This window comes from Petaurus breviceps, unplaced genomic scaffold, assembly GCF_028583685.1.
Source record: "Petaurus breviceps papuanus isolate PSGF00001 unplaced genomic scaffold, PetGlider_PUasm1.0 207, whole genome shotgun sequence".
In the NCBI taxonomy this organism is placed as follows: domain Eukaryota; kingdom Metazoa; phylum Chordata; class Mammalia; order Diprotodontia; family Petauridae; genus Petaurus; species Petaurus breviceps.
Window position 1 is genome coordinate 30,001,474 of NW_027185850.1, and position 12,419 is coordinate 30,013,892.

A 12,419-nucleotide genomic window follows, 5' to 3' on the forward strand; every position below is an offset into this window, starting at 1 on the left:
CAGGGCAAGTCACTTCACCCTGTTAGTCTCCGTTCCTTATCTGTAAAATGAACTGGAGAATGAAATGGCAAACCACTCCAGTGGTTCTCCATCAAGAAAATTCCAAATGGGGTTATGATTGGACTTGGGGTTCTATGTATGACCATTTTTATTTATTACAGAGAATTAATTTATTAGAGAATTATTAAATTATAATGAATCAAATTGATTTTTTTATTAAAGTGAATTATTATATAGAGTATTCCCAACCTATTAGGGGGCCTAGCTTCCCACAGCCCTTCCAGCATTGGCTGCTCCCAGTTCTCATCATCTTGGCCAATTTGCACAGGATCGAAACCTCAGGGGTGTTTGTTAGTGATCTGGGCCATGTTTTCATTAAGTCACTGATAGTTTACAATTCTCTTTTTTTTTTACATTATTACTTTTTTAAAAAAATTCTTCATAACATTTTAAAAATTGAATTCCAAATTCAGCAGTTTACAGTTCCTTCATGAATTGTTCATCTTTTTTTCACCACGTGTCAATCCCCTAAAGTACTAGGGGGACCAGACTTTTATCAGTGATGTCAGAATGCAAATATTTCCCCATTCTGTTTCGATCTAAGGGTTGTAGGAACCCCAAAATTCAAGGGTACAGGGCAGGGGTCTGCCTCAGAAGAAATGATCACTCAAGCTTTCTTTCAGTCCAAGTAGCAAGTTTATTATGACACCAATTGGGTGGGTGAGATTTTAAGAATCAGCCCTTTTGATGCGAATAGGACTGATTCTTTTATACAGAAAGACTGGGAAGATCTGGATGGGATATAGTAGCCTGGGGTGGTCGGGAGGAAACAAAAGAAAGGGGTCTAGATGGGATTAAGGAGCGTCAAGTGAGCTAAGTAAGTAGTCGGGGTGGGCAGAGGCTCCAGTATTCTGGGCTACTGAAATGTATGGTCAAATTCAGGGGCTGGGTTGTTTTCTAAGAACGGGTTTTTTAGGGGTTCAGATCCCATCCCCACCATTTCTGTTGTCCTTTTCTAATCCTGCCTTGACATTGTTTATGAAAAAAACACTTTAGTATTAAGTGGTCAGACTGTATTTCTTTTGCTTGTGAGGTTGAGCCTGGTCCCTTAGTGGTTAATTCTAGGTAAGGTCTATGCCAGGAACTCCCCCTCCAATGGGCTGTGCACCCCCTGAGCGTCCCCCACACCCACGAATGGCCGACACCCAGGGTACGACCTCAGTTGTCACCCATATTTCCCCAGGGCTACAGGTCTTGCTAGGTACTTTCCTCAAAATAACCTTTCGATCCAGGTAACGCAAAGATGACCAGCACCGTACAGGTACAGAGTAGGAAACAGAGGCTGTCTGGGATTGGGTCTCGCCTGTGATCGCTGAACAATGACATGACTGGCGGGATCTGAAATCGAGCTTCCTGGGTCCCAAAGTCCAACACTCGCCCCTGGGGCGTGCTGCGGCTCGTTTAGGGGAGGCAGAGAGCCCAGGGAAGGGCGGGGCCCCAGACACACCTGCTCCGGGCAGCACCTGGCCTAGATGAGGGATAGCTCCCAATAGGTTCAGCAGGAACTCTGATCTTATCTAAGACGGGAAAACCTGCAATAGCATCTGGAAAGAATTCAAGGTCTCAGGCTTAATTGGAGTGAGAATTGTAGAAGTTTATTGTTACGCTTGCGGGCAAGAGTCCTTTGGGACCTTCGAGTGAGAGGGGTACATGCTTTTACTTTTTTAAAGGGTAAGGCTGCCATTGTCAGGGCTGACCGGACGGAAGGGACCTCAGGGCATAAAGGTTAGAGCTGACAGAGAGGAACTTGTGACTTTAGTGCATAGACAGTTTAGATGAGATTTGGGCCTCAGTCCAGATCCCTTGGGATGCCAAGAGGACTTCACCTTGGACACACAGGCTACATCCTTGGAGAGGGTGAATGGGGGGTGGGGGTGGGAGGAGGACAATGCCGCACCAGGTCCTGGACTCTCAGGCCCCCCACTAAGAGGATATGATGGAGCCGAGGCTGGCACAGAAGGGGGGCGGGGCAGGGCAGTAAGGTCCACCTCGGCTGGGGAGGCTCTCTTCATTAGCGGGGCTCTCCAGCCCCCTGGCAAGAGGCCATGTGCTCCTCCAGGGCCTCCCACAAGGCCTGGATGTTGCCTTGGCCGAAGCCCGTGGCCCCCTGCCTCTGGATCAGCTCCAGGAAGAAGGTCTCCTCGGAAAAGAGGGGCTTGGTGAAGACCTGCAGCAGGTAATTGGTACCCTCGCCTTGCCTTCCATCCCTGTCCAGCAAGATACCCAGCTCCGCCAGCCTCCTCACCTCTTGGCCAGCTGCCAAAATCTGCTCTACTTTGGTGGCCTGCTGGTAGTAGTTGGCAGGAGGGGCCACCAGGTTGCCGCCGGCCTCGGTCACCCGACGTCCTGTTGCCATAATGTCCCCAGTGTAGAGGCCCACATGCTGCAGGCCCGGACCTCCGTGCTGGGCCAAGAAGAGCTCTACCTGGTCTCGGGCCCCCGGCAAGCCGGGCAGCGATTCGCCCAGCACCAGCATGGGGGCCTCGCTGCCTGGGGGCGCCTGCAGGGCAGCCAGCCGCAGGCCGCCGGCCCAGCCAGCTCGGATATCCAAGCCCTGCTCAGGATGCTCATCAGCGGGGCCCAGGGAGAACCGTCGGAAGCCCAGGCACTCCTGGTACCAGCGCAGCCACGCGCCTGAGCTGCCCCGCGGGCAGGCCAGTGCGACGTGGTCCACGTGGCTGAACCAGCCGTGTTGGCCGTGGCCGTCAGGGGGGTCGCATTCCTGGAACCCCGGCAGGAAGGGTCCCCGGTAAGCGCCCCGCTCCAGCAGTGTGTGGCTCAGGTTGCCCACGGGGGAGCGCACCACGGCGTAAGTGACGGTGCCCTGGGCGTCGGCCACGGTCTGGGGCTGCACGGCCACGGAGCAGCCGAGCTCCCGCAGCGCCCCTAAGGCACCCCGCACGTCGGCCACCTCGAAGCACACGTTGGAGGCGGTGGGCACGGCGTGCGCGGGGTCCACGTCGTAGAGGGGCCCCTCGCGGCCGCCCGGCGCGCCCTCATTCACCAGGAACACGGCGTCCCCGCTGCGCAGGGCCAGCTGGCGCCAGCCGCCGGCCTCCCGCACGGCCACTGGCCAGAAGCCGAAGCAACGCTGCAGGTACCGGGCCAAGGGCTGCCCGCGGGGGACGTGAAAGGAGATGTGGCAGAGGCGGCCCACGGGGGCGGCCATGACAGCCAAGCAGCGACCCGACGGCTAGGGAGCTCCCGGTCTCCCGAGGGCTCCGAGCAGAAGGCTCTAGGTCTCACGATGCTGGAGCTGGGATTCTCTGTCTGGCCCGGGTCGTCCTCCCAAGTGCCTTTGAAGCCCCGGGAGGGGGCTGAGAGCGGCGTGTGAGCGGAGGTGGGGCTGCAGGAGTGAGGAGAGGGGCGGGCCGACTGCTGCCCCGGGAGGAGGGGGAGTGGGGGGGGGGGGGGTGGGGGGGGGGGGGGGGAAGGGGGGGGGGGGCCACCGGGATGGGGAAGCCCCGCCTGCCCCACCCTAGGCCCGCCCCGGGTCCGCCCCACCCGCCGGGAGACTGAGGGCCGCTTGACCACGTGCCGCTGGGGCGGGGGCTCCAGGGACACCTCGCACGTGCTCAACACTAGAGGGTTCCCAGCTAGCCACCCCCGCTCCTGAGGAAAGGGTCAGAACTTGAAAGGGCTTCAGAGATCCTGGAAGAGAACTCGAACCCTCCCACACACACCCCACCCGGCCGCTCCTATCGCTCCAGCCCCCGCGTTTGCTAAGCACGCGTTCCACGCATTAATTACCTCATTTAGTCACCAGAGGTCGTCCAGACTCCGAGGTAAGAGCTCCAAAGGCAGAGAACCTTCCGAACCCCGGGAGGCCAATCCTTCCCCTGGGGCCGGCCTTTCAGACCCTTGGGGGTCACCTCGAGCCCCGCTGTGCCCCTTTCCTCGGTTCAGCCCTGCCCCAAATCTCCCCTTCCCCGAGCCTTTAGCACCCCCGTGTGCCTGGCGCTGTGCTGGGCTCTCGGGGTGCAAAGATGAAAGGAAGGCAGATGGCGGCTTCAAGGCGCTGGCAGTCAACCCAGCATGGTGCCCTGTAGTCCAGACGTGCCTGCATGGCCCAGGTTACCTCACCTGCGGCCCCCAGAGCTGACGCCCAGACTCCAGGTACTGCAGGGCCCAGGACAGTGGAACTGTCACAGCCCGCCCCATGCCGGGTCCTGCAGCCCAACGCTTTATCGCAGACTGAACTGCTGCTAAGCACCACCACCCCCAGATCTTCCTAACCAAGCATGCCTCCTCCCTTTCTGTTCCTGTAGAATTAATCTCCAGATCCAAAGGTTTTACATTAACCCTTATTAAATGTCAGCTTCCAGTTCCTCTAATCAAGAGTGGTGTGTCAAGATTTCTCTTACCTGCTAAATCTAAGGATGCCTCCCAACCAGGTGGAGTGAGTGCTGCGCTTGAGGCTAAAGGCAGGACTACATGGGGAGGTAGCTACCTGGAGAAGGCCCATAATCCGTTGAAGAAAGGAAGCTTCCAGATTGTGGGAGTTTAGCAGAGAGGGGGATCTCCAGGAAGGGAGGAGAGAGTCTTCCCTCCCAGCCCCTGGGCCCTCAGGGACCTCTTTACCAAAGTCCTAAAAATAGCTTTTCTACCCTTCTTGGACCTAAGGGCCTATAGACCCAGCTCCAGAAGCAAACCCCCTAGGGACAAAGTTAAGTCCAGTATCTGAGGTCCAAAAGAAATCTGCCTTGCCCAAAGATTCCCTGCTGGCTTTATGGGAATGTAAGGACTTGATTCATGATTTCCCCCAGTTCCACCACTGGACTGGTCCTCAACATACAGCAGCCACCCTTGTGGCCTTTCACTGGGACTATGGTAATAGCCTCCCAGTTGGTCTTTTTGCCTCAGTCTCTCCCCTCTTTTCAGCTGCTAGAGTGATTTTTCTCACTCAGGTCTGTCTACTTCTTGATTCCATAAATTTCAGTGGATTTCTATTGCCTTCAGGGTAAAATACAGTATCCCTGAGTCCCCTCTGTCCGCTGCACAGTGAAATGATGACCACACAGTTTTCAGATTAAACATATCTATAGTCATAAAAAAAATTGCTCTAAATCACTATGGATTAGAGAAATACAAAGTAAAACAACTCTGAGATACCACCTTACCCCTATCAAATTGGTTAATATGACAAAATGTTGGAGATGTGGGAAGATTGGAACACTAGTGCATTGTTGGTGGAGTTGTGAACTGATCCAACCATTCTGGAGAGCAATTTGGAACTATGCCCAATGGGCTATAAAACTATACATACCCTTAGATCCAGCAATACCACTGCTAGGTCTGTATCCCAAAGAGATCATATGAAAAAAAAAGGGAAAAGGACCCACATGTACAAAAATATTTATAGCAGCTCTTTTTGTGGTGGCAAAGAATTGGGAATTGAGGGAATATCCATCAGTTGGGGAATGGCTGAACAGGTTGTAATATATATATGTATGTATGTATATATATGTGTAATGGAATATTGTTCCATAAGAAATGATGAGCAAGCAGATTTTAGAAAAACCTGGAAAGATTTACATGAACTGATTTGAAGTGAGCAGAACCAGGAGAACATTGTAACAGTAACAGCAACACTGTTCAATGACCAACTCTGCCTTAACTCTTCTCAGTAATGCAATGATCCAAGGTAATTCTGAAAGACTCATGGATGGACAATGCTGTCTACAACCAGAGAAAGAACTGTGGAGTCTGAATGCAGATCTAAGCACACGATTTTCTCTTTTTTTTTTCTTTCTCATGGTTTTTCCCTTTTTCTGATTCTCTTTACAACATGACTAATGTGGGAAAGTGTTTAATTTTTTGATTGTACACATATAGCCTGTATCAGATTGCTTGATGTTTTGGGGAGAGGGCAGGAAGGGAGGGAGGGAGAAAAAAATTGGAACTCAAAATCTTGTAGAAGTGAATTTGAAGAAGAAAATTAGTTGAGGGGGGGGTGGAAATGACCACAATAACAATTGTTTTTGCTATAGCTAAAAAAGTTTACAAAGGATTTTCACAAAAGCATGGCCTTTCAGACCATTGTGGCCAACCTGGGCTTGAGCTAGAAAGCCCGATCCGCAGAATTCCTGGAGAGTGACATCATTCAGCCCTCCCTGCAAGAAGGGGCACTTACCACCTGCCCAAGCAGCCCAGGCTTAAAAAGCCTGTACATTCAGTACATAGCTTCAGGTCACGCAGCTGGTACTGTGCAGCAAGCTGGCTTCCAAAGCCAAATCCTGACTCCAGCATCCCTTAGTGGTTTCCCTGGGCTCTCCGGTCTCCTGGGTCTCACTGTCACAGGTCTTGGCCCGGCTCTCTGTCCATAGGTGATTCCTGAGGCGCATTTCTACCTGCTATTCCTGTTTTCCTTCTGGAAGCCTGTGTAAGCCCCACAATGCTCTCCTGCAGGTGCACCCAGAGGGAAGGGCCCTGATCCCCAGAAGGGAGGCTGCCTGGCTGCACAGGTCCAGTCTGGGCCAGGCAGATAAGCAACCTCCAGGGGAACATTAAGCAAGATGGGGGAGGGAGGAGGCCCAGTCTGTTATCAACCCCCACCCCCAACATGGGAAGAAGGCTCTAGGCCTGAAATCTCTGGGCTTGACCCAGAATCCCAGAGTATCAGACTCTCAGAGAGTTCTCCTCCAGGCTGGAGGAATCCCCTCTAGTCAGCATCCAGCCCTCCAATGAAGGGGGAGCTTAGTACCTCTGCAGGCAGCCTATTCCAGAATGAGACAGCTCTCATTTTAAGGAAATTCGTCCTACCACCAAGTCTCATTCTGCCTCTTTTCGGCTGTGCCTGTGCTTGAGAAGAGCCCTTTCCATCACCTGTGTAGCTGGAACTCTCAATCTTTTCAAACCCTTTACTGGGTTCAAGTCTGGGCAGGGATATGCTGGTAAATGTTTAACAACCAGGCTTTCCTGGGGGGAAAAAATGTAAGCATACACACTTTTAAGTTTCACCTGCTTTAGAGAGGTAAATGAATATTGTCAGTTACACCATTGCAATGGCTGAGAGAGCCATTTCCTCTTTTTAAAATAGAATTGGGGAGGGGGGGAGCAGCTAGGTGGCACAGTGAATGCACCAGCCCTGGAGTCAGGAGGACCTGAGTTCAAATGTGGCCTCAGACACTTAATACTAGCCATGTGACCTTGGGCAAGTCACTTAACCCCAATTGCCCTGCCTTTCCCCTACAAAAAGAAAAAAAAAAGTGAGAGAAAAAATAAAATTGAATTTTATTTTATTTTGAATTCTGCATTTTCTTCCTCCAGCCTCCCCTTCCCCATCCACTGTGGAAACAGGAAAAACAAAACACATTACAAATATGGATTGCCATTTGAAATAAATTCCTACATTAGCCATGTCCAAGGAAGAGAGGAAGAAGAATATCTTCGATCCACACTGTGAACCCATCAGCTCCCTGTCTGGACGTGGGCAGCACATTTCATCATGAGCCCCTGGAACTGGGACTGGTCGCTATGTCCATCAGAGTTCCTAAGTCTCTCAGAGCCGACTATCTTTATATTTGTTGCTAATAGAGAATCAAAATGGAAACAGTTCATTTTACTGAGATGAGCATTAGGAGAAAAAAAGCCAAAAAAAATGTTCACTGAGCTGTCTGGCCTTGTTAGGTCCTTTCTGGGCTCTCCAGGCAGAGTCAAACTAACATTCAGAAATGTGTGACATTTAACTTTTGAAATCTAGACTACAAAATGAGTAAAACAAGGAATCTCTTTGAAAAAAAAAAGGTTTAATCTGCATGATCAGTGCTTTCTCATGTCTGTCAACAAAGCAATGAATCGAGACCTGATTTTTAGCTGCTGCTAATTTCTGAGGTGTAAATAAATGCTCATACTGAGCATTTAACAATGGGCTCTCCCAAGCTGGTGGGGGAGGGCTACCAACACCCATGAGCACTGCCCAGGTGTTGTCATTCTTGATGGACAGAGAGGGGTGAAGAAAGGACTCTGCTTCCCACCCCTATCCCTCCTTGGCTCACAAGCTTCCCTGCCGTCTCTGATGCTCATTAAGGATGTTTCCATTCTCTAGATCCCAGGGATTCTAGGGCCCTGATGAGCTGGATAAGAAAGGAAGGCACATCCTCCTTATCTTCCCAGTAGTTTGGGAGTATAAGGGAAAATATGGCAATTCTTAAATTGCCCATGTAAGTGGGGAAACCAGCAGCCAAAGTAACCTTGGGAGTGCCCTGTCTCTGACTTGATCCCTGCCAAAGACATGACCTTGAGGCGTGATGGGGGCGGGGCGGCTCGGCTCAATAAGTTTTGCTCAGAGGAGTTTACCAGTGCATTGCCGACTTATAATGTCACAGGAGAACATTTGTAGTTTTCAGAATCCTGAGTTACAGAAATAACATCCTACATGAAATGAGAGGACAGGCCAGAAAGGCCCGGTCCTGAGAATGGGTTTGTTTGGCACCGTGTGGTGACTGGATTCTGGTTCTGAGATCATACAGGTGTCTGGTGACTGGTACATATCTCCCTGATGCCATAGTCCTCTTCAAAGATGGACAGCACAACAGCCTGCCCGCCTACCTTAATGCTGAAAAGCTCCTTCTTGTTAGCTACAGAGCCAGAACAGAGAGTGCAGACGAAAGGCTCCAAGGGGGACCATGCCTTGACTTTCCTTCCTGTGCCCATGAAGAATAACCGAGACTCTCTTTCTGGTGTGGAGTAGAGAGGGCCCCTACCCACACTGGGCAGGCCCAGAATGACCTAGCTCCTTATGAGCCTGGGACTGGGATGTCTTCTTTATTTGGTCCAAGGTCTTGTCAGATTGCCAAAGGTCTAAAAAGCCACCAGAAGTCCAGGGGCTAAGTCCAGGAAGAAACCAACCCTGAACTACCACCTGCTGGATGCAGGCTGTCAGTGGAGGGTCCCTTCAGTGAGGTGCCATGATCCCCAAGCAAGGGAGTGAATGGCCATCAGCTATGCACAACTTGAAAGTGAACTTGGTAGGGCAAAGGCTTTGTAACAATTTCTTTTTTTGCAATGATTTTATTTTATTTTTAAAAATGTAATATTTTCTTTTTCCCCAATTACACGTAAAAACAACTTTGAACATTTATTTTTAAAATTGAGTTCCAAATTCTCTCCCTTCCTCCCCACCCCCCCTCATTGAGAAGGCAAGCAATTTGATATAGGTTCTATGTGTGTAATCATGCAAAACATTGCCATGTTAGCATTTTCTTTAAGTGTGAACCCAGCTTCCCCACGGACCAAGGTGGTAGAGGGAAGAAAGGGCCCTTTGTTTTTACTGGGTGTTGGGGGGGGTGTGTAGCAGCAAGCACCCCAAGCGTCCTCAGGGTTTGCAGCTACCACAGGTTCTTGGATCTGCTTTGCTAAAGGAAAGCAACTCAAAATGGGTTAACAAGCTTACTTTAATCAGTCAGACATATATTGTTTACTTTATTCAGGAGAAAAGGTCAGCACCCTAAATCTCAAAGTATACAGGCATAATTATCAAGACAGAAACATCAAGTAGACAGATTTCCAAACTGCCCAACCATTACATCCATACCCAGTCAACATCTGGGTTTCCACATTCTGGGTTTTTCAAAGCCGGGGGACTCTCAACAACGGCTTCCCAGAATTCAGATCAAATCACAGAACACTTCTCAAAGTGAGTCCCAAAACAAAGCTACACATCAGGGCTTATATAGCCTTCTCCTGGCTCAGAGAATGTAACAACCTTATTGACCCACTGGCCAATCAAGAAGTATCTACTGAAAAACAAGCCTCCCACCCTAGGCTCCAGGTGCACGTTAGCCTAGGGGCAGGGAAGATCTTTAAATCTGCATTTCCATTACAGGGTGGTGGTGGTGTTTTTATACTTTTCTTTTTGCTGTATCTTCTCAGTAAACATCATTTTGCAAAAACTAAGATACCTGATTACATTGGGATTGGTAATCAATGGCAATATTGAGGAGAAATTAATTTGTACTGAAATTGATGTGAGGGAGAACACCCTGGAATGGGGTGCTGATAACGTGAGAGGAACCCCACAGCCTTCAGGGATACCCCTGGAGCCTCAAGGGGAGATGGAGCAGTAGCCACCCCCTCTGGGGATTTGGACTGGTAGGCTCAGTGAGGGTTGGGATAAGGACCACCAGAGTCTACATCATGAACAGTAAGCTAGAGACCAGAGGTCATGGCAGGCCCTATAATTTTATCATTCTGTCTGGTGTGAATAGACACCTCTAAAGTCTCCTTTTTCCACTCTTTTCCAAGGGAGACTTTGATTCCTGCCAGAAGGGAAAGCAAGAGATTGTCACCACATGACTGGCTACTCTCCTCATCTCAGAGAGGCAATACCAGTCAGAATTATACCTGTCCACATCCCTAAATATTGTTAGTCTAGGGGAAATTGCACCTGATAACTGTCCCTTCATGGGGACACCAAATGCCAAACCATATATGGTCAATATCAAACAAACCCATTTACCCAGGCTGAAAGCCAACAAATCAGAGAAGTAACTTCCCTGAAAATATGCCAGGCAATAAACAGAGTAAATGAACTCTGCCATTGGGAATGAGATAACTCAACTCAGCTAAGAGAGAGGCTCAGAAATCCCTCAAGGGAAAATTTCTCTAAATCTCTAGTGTGGAAAGCTGGGAATAGAGATTAACATTCAACATGTCAGAGTCTTTCTCTCTTTTAGCAACCTGAAGAGAGGTTGAAATGAGACATGTTCTATCTCGAAATTAGAAGCTAGAAGAGCCCAGATCTCTCTTCTCTCTCACTTTCCCCAACTCTACTCACATTTCTTGATGGTGTGGAAGTCAATCTCTACTAGTGAGGAGAGGCTTCCATGTAATTGGCCTTCTGAGCCAAGAGTTATTCTATCAGGAAAGTTAAGAAGAAAGAGGAAAGGAATTGGAGGCACTTATTATAGACGGCCTTCGAAGGGAGTTTAGCTGAGACGGGAGGAGAAATCCAGGACAATAGATAGACCAAGGGGAGGTTTTTTGAAGATGGAGAAAAAACAGGTATGTGTGTAGACAGTAGGGAAGCAGAGGGACTGAAGATTAGTGAGAGAGTAGAGATGATAGAGGGGAAAATCTGCAGGAGAAAATGGAATGGAATGAGGTCATGGTTGTTTGTGACCAAAGACAAAGGGTATTGTTTTGACTTGCGAGGCAGGGCCACTTATGTAAAGTCGTCAGCCTCACTGTCTCCTCCAGTGTCATTTGGGAGGCCAGCTGCAAGAGGTAGGTCAAGATGACTCCAGTGAAGTCACTTGGGCCGTCACTGATCGCCCTTCCTTGGGACTGGCCAGCCTCTCAATTCTAAATTCTAACCATCCTCCCAGCTAAGCCATATCTTTCCATCTTGGCATGAGTAGCCTTCCGGACTTACACTAACAAAGACGTCAGCAGCAGCCAGGAGACCTGTCCAAGTTGGCTGCGTCAGATAGCTTTGGGAAGACCTTGACCCCAGAATGTTTGTCTTCCTTCTTGTTTTGTAGTTACCAAGTCTGGTTACATGGGTCTCCATGGGCAAACATGGACAACCACCTTTCTGTTTGCCTTGGTTGGGGGGCAAGGTTCTCATCCTTGTTCATAGACTTGAATGTTGTAATGGTTGATGGATTTTAAGACTAAATGTTAATTTTTTAATAAATAAATAAATAAATTTTTTGTTTTCAACATTCACTTCCATAAGCTTTACATTTTCTCTGCCTCCTTCCCATCTCCCCTCCCCAAGACGACATGAAATCCAATATAGGCTCTACATTCACATTAATCATGTTGTATAGAAGAATTAGAATAAATGGGCTGAACCATGAGAAAGAAAAAAATGAAACAAATAAAATACTAATTAAAAACAAAGTCCTCATTCACAGCAATAGGGCTGGAGGCCCTGGCTCCTGTGTCCCACCTTGATCATCATGGGCCTGGGTTTGAATCCTAGATCTGACACCTATTCCTTGTGTGACCTTGGAAAAGTCCCTTAGCTTCTCACTTTCATCTTCTGAAAAATCGAAGTATAATCCTAGGTCATCTGTAAGGACACCTGAATCCTATGAAGCTGAAAGTTCCCTGGCCCTGAGACTGAAAATAAGCTATTGCTTGGACTGCCCACAGTGGGCCTCAGGCTCCTGGAGTGCTCAGCTCTCCTCTGGGGAAGCTGAGGCCATGGAGTAGTGCCAATTTGTTTCTGTGAACCTGAGGGCTGGAGGCTAGGTGTCAATTAGTGGGTCAGTTAGTCAAAAAGCATTTCTTACTATGTTCCAAGCCTTTTGCTAAGCATGAAAGGCCATCAAAGAAGGGTACAAACAGTCCAGTGTGTCAAGGAATCCACATCCTAATAGGGAAGGTAACATGTAAGCAGCTAGGGGTCT

General features: G+C 49.3%; 1 protein-coding gene across 1 annotated transcript; it reads right to left on the reverse strand.

Moving 5' to 3' along the window:
* Positions 1-675: 675 nt before the first annotated feature.
* Positions 676-3,459, reverse strand: LOC138165039 (4-hydroxyphenylpyruvate dioxygenase-like protein). Its single transcript, XM_069093135.1, has one exon. It carries the CDS (start codon positions 3,227-3,229, stop codon positions 2,072-2,074), a length of 1,158 nt encoding a protein of 385 aa, XP_068949236.1. The 5' UTR covers positions 3,230-3,459; the 3' UTR covers positions 676-2,071.
* Between the last annotated feature and the right edge of the window lie 8,960 nt (positions 3,460-12,419).